We start from the raw sequence: 17,918 nt of genomic DNA on the forward strand, positions 1-17,918 counted from the left end.
CCCTGTGTGCTCTTCTCTTTCCCAGCCTCTCTACAAGTGGACATCGTTCCGAGTCAGGGGGAGATCAGCGTTGGAGAGTCCAAGTTCTTCTTATGTCAAGGTGAGTGCTGGCCTAAGGCATTGCCCGTGTCAGGGTGGGTTTAGTTTGGTGGTGGCAGCGCTTTGGAAGCGGGACTGTGCTCTGAGGGGTGATATTTGCTGTAGCAGGACTCGCAAGGCCGAGGAGCACAGGGCTGGGCTCAGTGTGGTGTTGTGTTCTCCCCTCTCCCCCGCAGTGGCAGGGGAGGCCAAGCACAAGGACATCTCGTGGTTCTCCCCGAACGGGGAGAGGCTGACGCCGAACCAGCAGCGCATCTCGGTGGTGCGGAACGATGACTTCTCCTCCACCCTCACCATCTACAACGCCAACATCGACGACGCCGGCATCTACAAGTGCGTGGTCAGCAGCGCCGACGAGGGCGACTCCGAGGCCACCGTCAACGTCAAGATCTTTCGTAAGGCCCCGGGGCCCCGCTCGTGGGGCAACAGCAGGAGGCAAGCCCTGTGCCTCCCTGGAAAAGGCTGGGCTTAAAGGGGGGGAAGGAGGGTGAAAAGAAAGGGACTGCGGAGAAGGTGCAGCCTCCTCCTCCTCCTCCCTGGGTTTTGGGGGTTAATGGGAACTGGACCCGTGGTCTGCTCGCCGGCATGTCTGTGCTGAAATCCTTCAGAAAGGCAGGGCTGGGAATTCTTCAGAGAGCAAGGGGTGGAAGGAGAAGGTTCTGGCGCTTCCTGAGTGTCCAGGAGGAGAAACCAGAGGGAGCAGCTGTTGTGGGTGACAGACATGCTGTGGGGCTGCTCTGGTGTTGAGTGAAGGGGCCCACACGTTCACCAGGTTTATAATAAGCCATCAGTATGTTGGCCAGCAGAGCCACGAGAGCAGCTTCTCCCCTTCCTGCTGGGAAGCTGAGCAGTTCCAAGGTCACAGTTTGCAGTGTGGGTTATTTAGGGAATGGATTTGGCCCACTGATATTCCTGGGGGACAGGGCTGGAGAATGGGGCAGTGCATTCAATCAGACACACCTTTATCCTCCCCTTGGCAACAAGATGATTTCCAGGGGGTTTGGGGCCCTCTGGGGTTTCTTTGCTTCCCTCAGGCTTGAGTCAGGAGCACAGCTCGAGGTGTGCTGGGAAAGCTGCAGTGACTCTCTCCTTCCCTTGCTTTCAGAAAAGCTGATGTTCAAGAACGCTCCCACCCCCCAGGAATTCAAGGAAGGGGACGATGCTGTGATCGTGTGTGACGTGGTCAGCTCGCTGCCTCCCACCATCATCTGGAAGCACAAAGGCAGGGATGTCATCCTAAAAAAAGATGGTAAGGCCTTGGTGCTCGTCCGTTCAGGGCTCCAGTGTCCATCTCCCATCAGCTCAGATCAGGCTCACACACAGAATGGATGGTGGGCACCAGGGAAAGGGGGAGCAGTTTGTGCCTGGCACTGGGTGTGAGTTCAGTTGGTCAGGGTGCTGTGGTTTGCCAGTGGCAGGGCAGCAATGTTCCCACAGAAATGACCATCAGGTTTTGACACTGGAATAAGCAAAGAATGCTAAAGAGAAAACAATCAGATAAAAGAAGTGCCATCAGACAGAAAAGCTGGATGTTGTGACACTCGCCAGCCTTCCTGAGGAAAAGGGGCTAAAAGCTCCTTGCAGGAACCTTTCCCTTTCTTCCACAAAGCTGCAGCCAGCCATGCCCAGAGGGGCACTTCACTGGCAGAGGGGCCTCCAAAGCCCTGATTCCAGCTGTGCCTCAGCTGGGTTTGTCACACCTACCTGCTGCAGGCACACAGATAGGAGGGCAGTAAAGCCTTCAGCGTATTGCCTGCTCTGCTGAAATGTAGATGTGTTCCTGTGGATTATCCCTGAGTGCTTACACTGCCCAGCACCAGCCCTTGGCTGCTCTCCACAGCCGGGTTCCTTCCTTGGCACCGTCAGACCCAGCTGCAGCAGCATCTCCCTTTGGTGGTGGGAAGGGCAGTTCCACCCCACCAATCCTTGTCTCAACCCAGAAGGGGCCCAGAGAGGAGCAGAAGCTGCAGAGAGCTGCCCTGAGGCCCCCTGGGTGAGTCTCCCTTCTGTCTTTGCAGTGCGGTTCATAGTCCTGTCCAACAACTACCTGCAGATCCGGGGCATCAAGAAGACGGATGAGGGGACGTACAGGTGTGAGGGGAGGATCTTGGCTCGGGGAGAGATCAACTTCAAGGACATCCAGGTCATTGTGAATGGTGAGAGCTCAGAGTAAGGCTGGTGCAGAGCAGGGGGTGAGAACCTCACTGTGGGAGTTCTCATCTGATGGAAACCGAGCTGAAATGTCCCGTGACTGAGAGTGAGGAATTGAGCCTGGTGGGACTCACAAGTGCTTTTGTCCACCACAGTGATTTTTTTTTTTTTTGTGCCTCTCCCAACCCCTTGCCCTTTGTTCCCTGTACTGGTTGCTTTGGAGAGCTCGTGCATCAAACCTGTTGATTGAAACCTGCAGGGGATGGTGGAAGGGTTTGAGTAACTGGTGACATCTGTGGTTATTGCAGAGATGCACAAGGAGCCTCCTGAGGCTCCCTCTTGCTCAACCTTCTGTCCTTTCTAACTCAGATGTGGATTTCTTCTCTTCCAGTACCTCCTTCTGTGCGTGCCAGGCAGAGCACTATGAATGCCACTGCCAACCTCAGCCAGTCTGTCACCTTGGCATGTGATGCTGATGGTTTTCCTGAGCCAACCGTGACGTGGACAAAGTAAGATGTTGTGTGCAGTGTCCTGGGGGTGATTCCCCAAGGCCTGGAAAACCAGGCTGGAGGGGAAAAACCATCTTAACTGGAATGAAATGAATGGATTTGATTCACAAGAGAAAGGGTGGACTCATGATGGAACTGAAGTTGGATTCTGCTGTGGGTTAAACCCTGGTGGGCAGCCGAGTCCCACACAGCCCACTTGGGGGGAGTGGGATGGGGAGGAGAATCAGAAGGGTAAAAAACCTTGTTGGTTGAGATAAAGGCAGTCTAACAGATAAAGCAAAAGCTGTGCATGCCAGCAAAGCAAACCAAGGAATTCATGCAGTGCTTGCCCCTGGCAGGCAGGTGCTCAGCCAGGTCAGCTGGTTTGGCCGTGTCCCCTCCCAGCCTTGCATGGCAGTGCCAGGCAGTGCTGCACACCTGAGGATCACTGTCCTTGGGGTTGTGGAGCCTTTGACTGCTGCTCCCCACCACACCCACGTGCTTTGTGCCCCCAGGGATGGAGAGCCCGTGGAGGAGGCTGACGATGAGGAGAAATACAGCTTCAACTACGACGGCTCGGAGCTGGTCATCAGGCAGGTGGACAAGAGCGACGAGGCCGAGTACATCTGCATCGCTGAGAACAAGGCAGGGGAGGCAGATGCCACCATCCACCTCAAAGTCTTCGGTAGGAATGCTCTTCCCATCCCCCTCCCACTCCAGGCCGTGTTGGCAGCTCACCAGTGCAAGCTGGAAGTAACCTACTTATCCCAGTTAATGCCTGGCAGGGCTTATCCAGAGCTGCTGCTTCCCCAAGGAATGCTGTGCTCCTCTGCCATCGTGTGTGTGTGTCTGAAACACAGCCCAGCTCCATCCTGCTTCCCCTCTGAGGAGAGAAATCCAGCCCTGGGCAGGGGGGCTGTGATGAGGCTCACATGCTACCTGAAATATCTTCCAGGCCCAGAGGGCTGAATCCTGATCCACCCAAAGCTGCTTTAGCACCTCAGTAGGAATTGCTCTAACCTGGACAGGGAGGTGAACTCCACCCCACCACTGTGTGAGTGACCTCAAGCTTGCAGGGATGAATCAGCAGCTTTCCTGCCTTCTATGAATCTGGGAGTGTTAAGGAATATAATTCTCCCTGTCCCATATGCAGCCACTCAACAAAGCTGCTTATCAAAAGGCTGATTTGGGGCAGAGAAAGTAGACAGGGAGGTGGAAGATTCAGCTGGTAATCCCAGGGACTGATCACTTGTACACTGTTAAATGGGTTCTACTTCACATACACCCTCTCCTAGTCCTCTCTTACAAGCCTCAGCTGGAAGCATGAATAGAAGAGGTTCTAGTTCTGCCAGGAGGTGCCTCTTCTCCAGCACCACTCTGCTCCTTCCCTGCATGGCAGTGAGCTTGTCACCATTCCAAAGCCTTTTCCCCCAGTGCTGCCTGTCCCAAACGTTGCTGTTGGCAGATGAGCTTCATCCCGAGCCCCAACCTGAATCAGGGTTGCTTTTTCTTCCCAGCAAAACCCAAAATCACCTATGTGGAAAACAAAACAGCCATGGAGCTGGAGGATCAGATCACCCTGACCTGCGAGGCCTCCGGGGACCCCATCCCTTCCATCACCTGGAGAACCTCCACCCGCAACATCAGCAACGAGGAGAAGGTACAGCCCTTCCCAGAGCCTTGGGATCTCCCTGGGGGATCAGCACAGCCCCTGCCTGCCTGCCCTGCTCCCCTGGGCTGCATGAGCTGCACGGGGATGCACGTGGAAGTCCCGGGGGTTCCCTCTCTTGGGAGCACACCCTGTCTGCCCAGGGCTCAGCTCCACCCCTGCAGCAGTGCCACTGGGGTCCTTTTGGAAAGAGCCACCTCTGTCTGTAAGAACTGAGGATATGCTTTGGAATTCCTGCTGGATCACTCGGGGTTGGATTAACCTGAAGAGCAGTGCAGTCTAAACCCTCTCCAGAGGAGTTTCCAGAGGGACCTACAGTTGCAGGAAGGTTGTGAAAGGGTTTTTCCCTCCCGTGTCCCAGCTGGGAATGAGCACCCTGATGGCAGCATTGTCAGTGACTGGGAGGGTGGCAGGGCTGAGCTGTGGGCTGTCCCCTCTCAGAGGTGCAGTGGACCAAAATGAGCCTGTTCATTCCTTCTCGCCCTTCCGTGTTGTACTCTGGTACTGCACATTCCTGAAGCACAAAAGCCTGGCAGCCTTTGTGCTCACCTGTTTTGTTGATCACATCAATGCCATTTTGTTCTTTAAAGGCAAAAATAATTAGCAGTTTTTCTTTTAGAGGAGAGTGCTGGTGTTGTTACTGGCTACAATTCCTTCAATTAGACAAGATGAGGATGTGCTGCTTTACTGTAGATGTTTCATAATAGTTGCATAAGTGATCAGCAGGCATAATTTGGAGCTAAAGAAAGCCTAGATAAAAGCTGGAGTGAGGAGTTGTTGCTTATTAATAATCTTCTAATAACAGGATGCTTCAGGGCTCAGCTGCCTTGGCCATGCCAGGGGTTCTGGCTCAGTGTGAAGGCAGCAGGGGACAGACTGTGAAAGTCTGGGAGCAACAGAGGTGTCCACTGTCAGTTGTCCCCACAGCTGCCATCCTGCACTGGAGCTCCTAAATGAGCTTTTTTTAATTGCCCCCATGATGTCAGCTCTCCCCCACGCTGTTCATGTGTAACTTATTAATCAGAGTGCCAAAGTTTTCCAGCTTCAGTTCTTTCTCAGCATCTTTGGGGTGGGAGGGCTGCTGTGAATCCCTGCAATGTTCACAGAGGGTTCCAGTGCCCTCAGAAGCTGTTGGCTTGTCCCTGCAGTGTGACTGGGGCACCTGTTTGGACAGGGGAAGGTTATTTATTCATGGTCTTGTCTCTGTCCAGGAGGGTCCTGGGAGGAGCCCGGGGCTCCAGAGCTGCTGGCTCTGCAGTTGGGGTCACAGCCATGGGAAGAGCTTTGTCAGGGAGGAGAATATAAAAACTAAAGCCTGCCTGTTTGCAGGGCCCCCTCTGCCCAGCCCAGTTAAACCCTCCAGATCTCAGTGGCAAAACTGCTAACTCATTTTTGCTGATTTTTGAGACTCATATATCCTGCTTGATGCTGTGGCTGAGCAATAGTACAGAAAATGGTGATTCTCTGATACTTTCTTATACAGGCAGGGGGAAAATCCAAGGTTTGAGGTGCAGCCATGTGTCTCATGTTCAGACCTTCAGGGCAAACACACTTTGATCACATACCATGCACTTTCTAGGCTGGGTTATTTTATTTTGTGTGTGTGTGTGTTTTGGTTTGGTTTGTCTTACACTTTTCCCATTCTCTCTCTTGTGCTGGAGGTTGAGGTGGATGGTACAAACATCCAGGAAATCCTCAGGTCAGAACAGCTCTGATTACCATTCTACTCAATGTACAACCAAATTCATACATTCAGGTTACTCTGCCCTTGCTGTCTCTGGGACAGCACAGGGAAATGGATGGTCTTTGATGCAGCACAAACAATACTATTTTTAGGATTATGAAGCCCTACTTCTGAATATTCTTCAGGTACTTGGATGCTTCTATCTTGCTTCATCTTGTTTACTCTTGTAATCATACTTCAGTCTAGATTTTTAGAGGTGCCTTAGCTCCCATTAACGTTCTGTACTTCAGAAAAAACCTTCCCAAAACCCCAAATAAGCAAGAAAACCACCCTTTGTGGCTCCTGCTCTGCAGAGAGCGCAGAGCAAATAACGACAACAATGATGAAATTAATTAAAAATTTGCTTACCTGGGGTTTACTTTGGTTGTGAAGGTAGGAACATGCTGCTTAGGAGGAATGTTTGCCTTGTCAGTGTGGGATTGCTGTCTGTCCCTGCTGCAGAGCAGAGGCCCGGGAAGGCAGCAGCAGGATGGTTTGGAGGGGTTTGCCCTCCTCTCCCCTTCAGTGCCTGTTGCTGTGCCAGTGCAGGCAGCAGGAACTGGGAGGGATCCCAGGGAAAGCTGCTCAGCTCCCTCCTCACCTTCAGTGCTTCTCAGCCCCTTGAAGAGCCACGTTTCTCTCACTGCTCTGGCACAAAACTTAACTGTGCCTCAGGAAATGAGTCTCGATGTGCTGGAAGTGGTGCAACAAGTTTTACAGTTTCAGTGCAAACTGTCAGATTTTTGGCTGGCACAGGCTCTGACTGCACACACTTCCATGGAGCAGTTGTGGAGCCAGTCCTGGGGTTCTTGCCCAGCAGTGCAGCTCAGTGGGTGGGCATGGGAGGGGAGCAGGCGAGGGGTCATGCAGGCTGTTATCCTGTGGCCAGGGCTGACAGGAGGGGTGTCTGCAGCTCAGGATCTCGTTCCCTTGCACAGCTCACACCAGGTCAAATGACCAGTGCAGTAATTAAAAAAAAAAACAAACAAAAACTAAAAGGCAGATTTAGTGACCTGGAGGAGAGTCAGGTACTCTGATGGTGCAGGTGAGTGTTGCTGCAACATCCTCAGCAAAGGGATGCAGAACACTTAACATTCCAAATTTAACTTAATGGAAGCCTAATTTCCTGACTGTATTTTGGTTTTTTTTTCCTCCTAAGTGGGCAATATACCTCGAATACAAGTCCCTGTCTTAAATTTGTGTTGTGCTCTGCATCTTAGGAGATGTACATGGGACTATCTTTGGATTTAATGATCCGGGGAGAGAATTACATTGGCAGTTCCCAGGAACTCCTTTGTGATGAGGATTCTCATTTAACAACTTGTTTCCAAAGTGAAGGGGAGATGCAGGAGGCTCTTGTTTTCCCCCCCTCCATGTTCCCTACATGGTGCTGAGTAGAGCTTGTGTCTCTGTCTTGGTGAAGGACAGTTAGTCTGGAACTCTCCAGGATGGAGAATGTGCTTCTGCCTCTTTCCCCACATCCCTGAGTGACAAAGGAACAGCAAACTCTGGGGATGTGGGAACAGGCTTTTTTCCTTCTTCGTGTTCCTTTAGGTTGGCAGGTACTGAACACCAGAGGATAAAAAGAATCCCCCTGTGCTGACACTGTGGGGACCCAGTGAACAGGACTGGAAGGGGACTCACATGGGTACAGGCAAGGCAGGTCCCTGGCAGAGTGACTGGGACAGCAAGAAGGGATTATTTTGGGTTATTAGGCTGCCTGTTCAGCTTTCAAGGACTTTGTGCACAACAGGATATATATACACAGAAATGACCAGGTTTGGGGAGTGTCCTGCCCTGTGCAGGTGTTGGGGAGCTTCTCCTCAGGCTTCTAGTTACAAGCAAATGCTTTGCTTTCATCCAAGACATTGTAGGACGAGGCTGTCTGTCCCATCTGTTAATATTTGAGTCTCACAATGTTCACTAGAAGCCCTGTGGAGACAGTGCTGTGTTTTTTAGTCTCATTCCCTGAGCCTCCATCTCCATCCCTGTCACTCGTGTGTGCGCTGTGACATCCACACTCGTGCCTCACACCCAGTGGTGCCATCGTGGCTGGGACATTAGCAGCTGATTTTGGGCTCCTGAACTGAAGTGGATTGAGATACAATGGATACAGAGTCCAGAAGATATTTGAAATATAAATTATAGGGGGGAAAATGGAACCCAGCAGCTTTGGTCTTTCTGAACCACAGTGATTATGGTCCACACTGGTGGTGGCTTTCTCTGAACAGGAAATATCTGCCTGAAATACCTGCTTTAATGTAAGGTTTGTGCATGTTTCACTGCTGTTGGGTTGTGCCAGGCCCAGGAAGGGCTGGGTATGATCAGCTGGAGGCACCAGGTCCTGCTGTGCCCCGTGCAGGGTGTCCCACTGTCCCAGTGCTCTGCAGCTCGAGATCTCCTCCTCCTGGCACAGAATGCATGGAAATCCAGCTCCAGGTGCATGGCCACGTTACTGGGGGTCAGTGGGAATCAGTGTGTGGGGGTGGCAAACAAACCAGGGGGAGAAAACCAGTTCTGGGACTTACCTCTGCACTTCAGTGGCCCAGGTGAGCAGAGGCACCTCCCCAGGACCTGGGCACAGGGGTCTGGAGAAGGTGAGAGGTGCCAGGGGACACAGTCCCGGGCTGGGTGAACACAGGAGCACTTTCAGGTGCCAGTACCCTCTGGTTGGTAACCTTACAACCAGTTTCTAGGAGATGGAATTCTGAACACCAACCTAAACTGAGGTTCTGTGGGCAATGGGAAGTGTGATGCCCCCCCCCAGGAGATGTACACCCTGGAGCCTGCATGTGCACAGGACACAATGTGCTGCAAACACTGATAACCTGAAAGCAACCTTTGATAAACTTTTATTGCTTTTTTTCTGTTGTTGTTGTTGTGTTCTATATCTGTTCTCTCCAGGCTTCGTGGACCCGGCCCGAGAAACAAGAGGTATAAGATTACCAGACCTTTAGCAAACTCCTTAGGTTTTTGGTTTTGGTTTCTCTTTAAGCATTACAAGATTAACAAACCTCTAGTCCAGTAACCAAGCCAACTAAACGAGCATTAATATGAACAAGTTAAATACCAGCACATGAGAGAAACAGCTTCTAGAATTAGAAATTACTTGGCCTGTAGTGCTGCATTTTTGGATGAGCAAACTAGCTGTGTTGGGAGTGAGTAACCCTGCCACTTTAAAGGAAAAAAAGACAATTAAAAGTAAAAGCAGCTGTAAAATCTGACAGATCCTGCTTTCCCCATGCTGCCTCTCTTGGAGATTGAAGATTAGCACCAACGTGTTCTGGGGAAGGATTTTTCCCCCCAAGATAATTCTCCTCTGCTCCAGCCAACTCACCTATTTGCTCATGGTGCTCCTGAAGCTTGACCTTCTCTTAAAGGACAACTGCATCATGTTCCATTTCCAAATCAATGCAGATAAACCTTTCAGGAGGTGTATTTCTCCAGAAAATGCTCCAAATTGCTCAATTACTCTTTGATTTGCAAGGGTCAGTGAGGGGGGGGGTTGGTGCAAGTGGGGTTCATTGCTTTTAATTTCACAGTCAGTACTGTACTGGAAAAACAGTAATAATAATAATAATAATAATAATGAGAATAACCTACCTTTATGTGCACCTGATTTGTAACACTTGCTTCAAAATGGACCAGAAAGTTTGTTTCCAAGCAAATAATAAGGGTCAGGTAGAGAACAAAATGAACCATCAGAACTGGGGGGGCCTCATATATGTATTTTTAGGATCGACTTTGTGGAAGCTCTGGGTACCCTGATTTTTCTTTAGCTATTTTTAAGCCATCCTAAACCACAGAGCCTGGTGTGGCCTAAATAAAGTAAAGCTGTAATTTAAACACCATCCACCTGTGTTTCATGTGGGGCTGAGAAGATCCTGCCCCCTCTTCCTCCAGAATAATCTGTTGGAATAGATGTATCGTGGCAAGTGAAGGCATCAGATATTCAGAGCAGTTTGCATTGAAGAATTTGGAATCTGAGTAGTTGCATCTTCAGGACTCCTGTTAATTCCTGTGACAGTTGTCTCTGTCCCCCCCTGCCCCCAGTGTTTGCTCTGGGCTCTCTCTCTCTCCAGCTTTTGATTAATAAGAGCACTAACACTATTAAGCTTTGCTGCCTCTACATTCCTTGCTGCCTCTGTGTCTGAAAATCTCCAGGTGGGGTTTGGTGAGAATGTTGGTGAAGGTTTATCACTGCAGCTCGGGCAGGATATATCCTTCAAATCTCTTTTAAATTGCCTGGGGGCTTTTGGCAGGGGGTTCCAGCAGCAGGAATTCTGGGCTGGGGAAGTGCAAGGAACACTTGGCATCGAGTGTTTCACTCTTCCTGAGGGTGAGGAAGGTGAGGAAGGTGAGGTGAGGGAGTCACAGCAGCACAGCCCCAGTCCCACCACAGCTGGTGCTGCACTGGGAGTCAGGGCAGCCCTGCAAATATTGAAGGGTTGGGTTAGGGCAGGGCAAGCACAGAGCCAGGAGAGACCCCTCATCTTCCTTCACTGCAATTTGTACCTGTGGGCAGGATTTCCAGGTGTTCTGTGGTGGTGGGAAGTGGGGGAGGAGGAGGTAGGACTGTGTGGAATTAAGTCAGGGATCCTTGTTTGTGGAAGGACTGAAAACTCCAGAAGGTGGAGGGCAGGGGGATAACAGCATTTTATTTGCCTCTCCTCTTCCCCTTTGGCTCTGGGGTATTGAGCTCTGGGCAGGCTGTGCCCACAGTGACTGTGCCCCAGGGATGGGCACAATCTGGGGAGAAACACCTTGTGAATCTCAGGAGGAGCTGCAGTGGTTGGCACTGCAGAGACCCCTCCCACCCTGCTCTGCTGGGGCAGAAGCTCCTGCCTGTGTCCCTGAGGGGGTCTCCCCATTTCTAGGAAGCACTTTGTAATCCAAAATCCTTGAAATCAAGGAGACAAGGTAAAGGATTACAAATGTCTGTATCTGGCTCACAAGTTTCTACCTGTCCTGTCTCCAGCAGCCAGGAGTTGTTGGCATCTGATGGGCTGAAACAGGAATAAAGAGAACTAGTCGTGTGCTTTCTTGGGTAGATGTTTTTCTCTTCTTTAGGGTATTTCCCCCCATCTTTCTTTTTCTTTTCCTGTGCCTTTTGCATTAAGAGACAGAGCTTCATCTTCAGAACCAGTTGCATTCCTTGTGCAGTTGTCCCTGGCACTCTGTCTGTGTTAGACCTTGAGGAAGTGGGGAAAAGGCAGGTGACACTTGGATGTAAAATTACCTTTTGCAATATTTTGGTTTCAGAAGTGGGTTTGGGAGTCAAATCACAAGTCAGAAGGATGGAGTTTGTGGCACTGGTCAGGGATTGCAGGAGACCTGTGTGCAGGGTAGAAGAAAGGAAAAAAAAACCACCTATAATTGGTTTTGTGTCATCGAGGGATCCTGGTTTTGTGCACGTGAGATTGGACTGGCTCAAATGGGCTGATGTTAGAACTAACAGAGGGAAAAATCACATTTGCTCGTAGAAGCTTTGTCAGAGACCACAAACTCAGCACATAAAGAGGTTTCAGGCCCAGGGCTTCTGAACACCTGAGACACCAGAGCTGTGCTTTGTGCTCCAGCTCAGGGCACTTGGCTGTTTAAAATCCTCAGGGCTTTTTAAAGCATAATCTTAGTGCTTGTCCTGTACCTTCCAAGAAAGCAGATGCTCTTGGAGTATGAATTGCAGGAGGAGTGGAGGCTGCAGCAGCAGACACAGCCAGGATGGGACCAGATTTATTCCCTTGTGCCACTTTGGAGAGCGGATGAGACAGTTGGTGCTTTAAAGCTTCCAAACTGGAGCACGAGGGTGGAGAGAGGGTTTGAGTGGCCTTGAGTGTATTAACAGAGCACTTGGGTTTGGTCCCAAACTGGAGGGGAAACAAGCCCAGCCTGGTGTGGGATGGGATGGGTGGGCACAGTCCCTTGGAGCAGATGGTGGCCTGGATTTTACATTCCTGGTCTCTCCATCAGTGACATCTCCACACTTTCTTGCATGTGGGAGGTTGTTCTAGAATTTTCTTGAAGCACCACAAGGCCTTGAAGCAGGGCTGTCTCTACAAGGGTCTTGTAGTTTTCTTGCCCTCATCTCTCTTCCTGTGCCCCTCTGCACTTTTCTCTGTTCTTGTGCCATGTTCAGGTGGAAGTTCTGAGCTTTCTTTTTGCGTGACTCTACTCTGAATTCTGGATCTGTTCTTATTAATGCCATTGCAAGGACACTGAAATAAACCCAGTGTTGGTGAGAGAGCAGGAAGGGCTGAATTCTCTGAGGGGAAGCACAGTAGCCACTGGGGAGGTTTCCTTTATTTCCTTCCACGCTGACAAAAACTTCCAACCAGAGCCGGATCTCTGCAGTTCTCATTCTGGGGAGGAGCCTGACTTTGGTTGCCCTCAGATCTTCGTAGTAGCACCTGATACTCTGGTCCTTCATCTCATTTTTCCCCCTTCTCCTGAGTGCTCTGAGTCACTGCAGTTGGTTGGCCCCGTGTGACCAGGAACCTCCCCGCTGTTTTGGAAGTGCCTCCCTGCGCCCTCCGGCCTCGGGTGCCCCCCTCCCAAGCCCTGAGCCCAGCAGGGTTGGCGTGAGCTAGAGCTGCCCTTGTTGGCACCCCTGTAGTGTGCAGCCCCGGGTCGGGGCTCAGCCCCTGACGGGTTTTCCCTCCCTGCAGACCCTGGACGGGCGGATCATCGTGCGCAGCCACGCGCGGGTGTCGTCGCTGACGCTGAAGGAGATCCAGTACACGGACGCGGGGGAGTACGTGTGCACTGCCAGCAACACCATCGGCCAGGACTCCCAGGCCATGTACCTGGAAGTGCAGTGTAAGGAGCAGAGCCTGGGCTGGGGAGGGGGTTGGCAGGGGGCAGCGTTTGGGTTCCCTTTCCCCGTGGTGACACCGAGGTGCCTCCGGCTCAGGACGTGCCTGATGTGGAGTTTGAGGGTGTGGGAGGCAGCTCAGCCTGAACACATTGAGCTGGAGACATTGTTGGGTGCCTGTCTGCAGCTGGGCTGCTCTGTGCACATTGGGAAGGGTATGGACCATGGATCTGCTGCAGTCCCATTTGCTGGGTGCAGCAGAGTTCTTCCCTAGAAAAACTTCCTGGCGTAATTTCTGTTGTGGTTTGAGACTCCTAAAAATCCAATTTCCGAGTCCAAGCCCCCCTCCCACAACTCACTTCAGTGTGAGAGGGGTTTTCCAGGCAAACCACAAGATTTAATATGGGGGGAAGGGAATTATATTACAATAATCACACAAATAAATATTATAATGCATTATATACACAATCCTAATTATTTCTCCTATGATAAAGCAGTATTTTCATTGGGTCAAATCTCTTTTCCCTCCAATAAAAGTCCAGAAGGGAAGAAGGAAAGATCCTTTCCACGTTCAGGACAGCAGTGTCTCTCCTCTTCAATGCAGCAGTTGGAGTTGGAGTTGTAGCTGGATCTGATCTGTCTCCATTACCATTTCCTGGGTGCATCGTGCTGTCTGCTCCTCCCACTCTGCACAGGAGCAGCTTTGGGATGGAGCAGGTCTCCTCCTTATGTCCTTCAGCACAAGACACTCGGAGAGGACAGTTCCCATTTCCTGTGTTAGATTCCCTTTCCCACACTGAAGTGGACCCCAGCCAAGGGATCCTTAGAGTGAGGCTGCCTGGGCTGCTTTAGGAGATTGGCTCCAATTGCCTTCACAAACGTCTGTCTTGCAGATGCCCCCAAGCTCCAGGGCCCCGTGGCTGTGTACACCTGGGAGGGAAACCAAGTGAACATCACCTGTGAGGTGTTTGCCTACCCCAGTGCTGTCATCTCCTGGTTCCGGGACGGGCAGCTGCTCCCCAGCTCCAACTACAGCAACATCAAGATCTACAACACTCCCTCAGCAAGTTACCTGGAGGTGAGGAAAGCCAGGGGGGAAGGAGGCATGTGCAGCCAGGGAGGCTCAGATAATTGATGTTCCTGATGCTGAAGGGGTTAAGTCTTTTGCAAGGGCACCCTGTTGGTAGCAATGAAGTTGTGTGATGTTTGTGGCACATCCCTGCTGAGAAAATCAGGTAATACAGGACACAACCCCCTCCCTGCCTTTGGGTTTTGCCCACTGCAGTTCTCCCCCGTGGACAGCCCTGGGAGTGCCAACACCTGGACTTTGCTGTAGGGTCCCTCCAGTTAAAGGAGTGCTTTGGCAGAGTGAGAAGGGGGTTCTGATCCGAGCATGAGCCTTCATTCCTCCCACAGGTGACCCCAGACTCGGAGAACGACTTTGGGAACTACAACTGCACTGCCGTGAACCGCATCGGCCAGGAGTCCTCCGAGTTCATCCTGGTGCAGGCAGGTGAGCATCCCAGGCAGGAGAGCAGGGAATGAAGCGTGTGGGGCGTTGAACTGAGGTGACAGAGTGGCCCTTCTGTTGTAGTTTGTGTTCAGCAGGAGAGCCAGCTTCTGCTTTCAGGGAGGCTGTTCCACATTCTGTGCTGTACGTGCTCAGTATCTCTGTTTCCTTGTTTCTGGAGGGTCTCATTCTTTCCTGTGCTTCCAGCACACCTTGACAGAGCTGTGATCTGTGATTTCTGACAGACATTGCATGTGTGTGCACAGGGGCTCCCCCAAATCAGCAAAATACCCCTGGTGGTACAGGGAGTGCACAATACAAACCCCAGAGCTGACCCAGCCCAAGGGGCCATGTCTGACTGCAGCACACCCTGGGAGGGTCTCTGAGATCAAGCTCTGTATTGCAGTGCCCCATGGAAGGACTGTAGGGACAGGAGAGCATCCAGGGTACTTTTGTTACACTGCTCTGGTTGTCCTCAATTAGAGAAGGGACTGTGAGTCTCCAGCCTCACAGAGAGGAGGCAAGATGAAGGTCTCTGCACTAATTAGCCTTCTTAAAAGCTGCTCCAAAGGGAGCCTCAGGCCCAACCTCCTCCTCTCCTTTGTGAAGCCATGCCAAGGGTGTCATTGATGTCCCCAGTTTGCTGCTTTTTTTGCCTGATCCCTCCTGTGTCTCTGTTCTCTTCCCTTCTCCCGCAGACACTCCGTCCTCCCCGTCCATCGACAGAGTGGAGCCCTATTCCAGCACTGCCCAGGTGGAGTTTGATGAGCCTGAAGCCACTGGTGGGGTTCCCATCCTCAAGTACAAGGCAGAGTGGAGGGCCCTGGGCGAGGGAGAGTGGCATTCCAGGTTGTATGATGCAAAAGAAGGTAGGACAACACAACCAGGTGGTACCTCCCCCTCCTGAACCTCCCCAGCCCGACTGTCCTTTAGGGAACAGCCACAGAGGAGGGTTCCACAGCTTTGCACTTCCACCTCCTGTAGTTATAAGGCCCAAAAATAGTTCTTAAACATTTGCTGTGCAGTGACAGGTTGTGTTTTCCCTGGGAGCTGAGTGTGCTGAGGGCTGTACCTGTGTGGCAGGGCACAGAGGGGGTGGGCAGCACTGTGCTCATCTCTGCAGCCCTTCCTTGTTCACACCATCCTCCCTGAAGGAGGTGAGGAGCCCTGTGCTTGGAATCAGATGAGTGTTCACTTGCTGGCTGGGGAGTGTCTGTGTGCTTCCCACAGAAGACTTTTCAAGCCCCTCAGTTGGCCTTGGAAAATAAACCCTCCTATTCCAGCAGCAAAGCTGCCTCCCGTTACACCCCATCTTGTTAAACCCATAGCACTGCACACTGCTTCAAATGGATCTGTAAGTCAAATAAACCAAACTCATTCTGATTTGGGAGGACTAGAGATTATCTCAGTTCGTTAGAGGCTGGTGCTAATAATGCCAAGGTTGTGGATTCAATCTCTGTGTGGGCCATTCACTTTGGAGTTGGACTCTGTGATCCTTGTGGGTCCCTTCCAACACAGCATATTCTGTGATGTTGTGACTATGAAAAGGAAACTTCTATTCCAGAGCTGAATCTTCCTCCACCAATCATGCCTGGAACTGAAATTCTTCTGTTAGGTCCCCTCTGGAGTGATGGGATCACACAGAGTCACGTTTATTCCTCTCTTTCCTCCCTCGTGTCTGTGCAGGAAAAATAGAGCTTATTTCTTTCTTGTTATCACCACGACCCTTGAGCTTTTCTTTGCTTTCCTTCCCTTGTTTCTGCCCCAGCCAACGTGGAGGGCACCATCACCATCACTGGCCTGAAGCCTGAGACCACCTACTCGGTGAGGCTGTCTGCTGTCAACGGCAAGGGCGTGGGGGAGCTCAGCCTGCCCTCCGAGTTCAAGACACAGCCAGTCCGTAAGTGAAAGCCAGCCCTGCCCTGCCCCTCTGCTCACCTTCAGTCTTTCCAGGGAATCTCTGCCATGCATGGAATGACACCTCCTTGTCTCGCAGGCCTGGCTGCACCCCGTGTTCTCGGGGTGGCTTTGGGTCGTGGTGGGTTTGGTGGCTCATTACAAATCACCCTGGGAGGGAGGAGGCAGAGGAGCTGTTTTACCTGCACTGGTTGGTGCCCTGGGCTGCCAGAATGGACTTGGTGTTGCCAAAGAGAAGGGACTGTGTAAGGGGCGATTTAAATAAGGAAAAGCAGTTGAGGAGGGTGTTGGTCCTGGAGAATTTGATGGCACTGGCACAGGGCAGGTTTCCTTTGCAGATCAGAAGTGAAGATGTTCAGCACATCGAGGCCATGAGCTGGGGAGGGAGGGGGGTTCCCTTTTCTGCACATCCCTGCTTTAAGGTGCCCATCCACGAGGGGATTCCACAGCCTCTGCTGTGCTGTACTGGGCCATCTTCCAGTCCAGGCACAGACTGTGGCCCAACACTGTCCCTCCTGTTCCAGCCAAGAATGAAGGTGGCAGGAATTCAAAATCAGAGTTATTCAAGATGGGAAGGAGAGAAAGAAAAGGAGCAGAGTGGGCTGGGGAGATGTGACAAAAGCAGGCAGGGGAGAGGTGGTGGTTCTGTGGTTCTTCCTTCCCATTCCCCTGCATCCTGATCTTCAGCCTGTTCTTCTTCCCACCATCACACCCAGACCTCTGTCCCGTTCTGCAGCTCTTCTGAAGCCACTCTGAACTCAGAGCAGTTCCCAGCCCATCAGGTGCATGTTTGGAGGCCCCTGGGCTGTGCATGGTCTTGGTTTTTGTCTGCCAACTTGTGCCTCCCCAGAGCTGCTGGGCAGAGCAGTGTGGGGCAGGACACCTGTGGGATTTTGATTTTCCAGCTCCCTGTTCTCTGTCTCCTCTTCTCACATCTTCTACATTTTTTTTGTGTGTCTATCTCTTGTCTTTTTATTTTTTTGGTCTGTGTTCCATCCATGGATAAACTGCAGGCATCCCTCACCCACGTAAGTGCTCTCTGCATTTCTTTCACTCTTTTATTTTTTTATTTTTTTTTGTTCCTCTAACATACAGAACATTAGCTTTTAATTTAGTGTCTTTTTCCTCTCAGGGTCTTTAGAAATGGAGTAACTGGTAGTGTCCATTTCCTAACAAGACTGACTCTAGAATAGTCACCCTGCTCTGGGTGATGCTGCTCTTTTTTAGAACAGAATTAGGGCTTAACATATTTGTCTTTAGTGTAAAGCATGCAACTGAAATATTTAACATAGTGATTGTCGAATAATAATAATAGATAGTGTATTGACTACAGACTGGAGTAGTGGAAGGCTTCATATTTATGAATCCATTAAAATCATTAAATTTTAATAAAATACAGATAATCCAGGGAAACCGAAGAGGAAGAAGTTTTAGGTAAACTTTAAGTCTGGTTTAGACCAATTAAGAGCCAACCAAAAACTTCTAAATTTTTAATATCTTCACAATTTTGAAAGCAAAAACTTCAAGAGAAAAAATTCCCCTTTTTTTGC

At 51.0% G+C, this 17,918-nt stretch overlaps 1 protein-coding gene across 15 annotated transcripts in view; it reads left to right on the forward strand.

Moving 5' to 3' along the window:
- NCAM1 (neural cell adhesion molecule 1) overlaps positions 1 to 17,918 on the forward strand; it is an 88,850-nt gene that overhangs the window by 45,293 nt on the left and 25,639 nt on the right. For 6 of the 15 annotated variants that reach the window (XM_027737023.2, XM_027737024.2, XM_027737029.2 and 3 more), the window contains exons 2-13: positions 26 to 100; positions 276 to 494; positions 1,205 to 1,348; positions 2,118 to 2,255; positions 2,642 to 2,759; positions 3,254 to 3,423; positions 4,256 to 4,398; positions 12,796 to 12,946; positions 13,835 to 14,019; positions 14,358 to 14,454; positions 15,150 to 15,320; positions 16,220 to 16,351. In XM_027737023.2, coding sequence (XP_027592824.1) covers positions 26 to 100; positions 276 to 494; positions 1,205 to 1,348; positions 2,118 to 2,255; positions 2,642 to 2,759; positions 3,254 to 3,423; positions 4,256 to 4,398; positions 12,796 to 12,946; positions 13,835 to 14,019; positions 14,358 to 14,454; positions 15,150 to 15,320; positions 16,220 to 16,351 — 1,743 coding nt within the window. Of the gene's footprint in view, positions 1 to 25; positions 101 to 275; positions 495 to 1,204; positions 1,349 to 2,117; positions 2,256 to 2,641; positions 2,760 to 3,253; positions 3,424 to 4,255; positions 4,399 to 9,034; positions 9,065 to 12,795; positions 12,947 to 13,834; positions 14,020 to 14,357; positions 14,455 to 15,149; positions 15,321 to 16,219; positions 16,352 to 17,381; positions 17,397 to 17,918 lie in introns of all 15 variants that reach the window. The other 9 variants (XM_027737019.2, XM_027737020.2, XM_027737026.2 and 6 more) reach the window with 3 other exon arrangements.

Source organism: Pipra filicauda, unplaced genomic scaffold, assembly GCF_003945595.2.
Source record: "Pipra filicauda isolate LSUMZ 115617 unplaced genomic scaffold, ASM394559v2 scaffold488_size445888_pilon, whole genome shotgun sequence".
NCBI lineage: Eukaryota > Metazoa > Chordata > Aves > Passeriformes > Pipridae > Pipra > Pipra filicauda.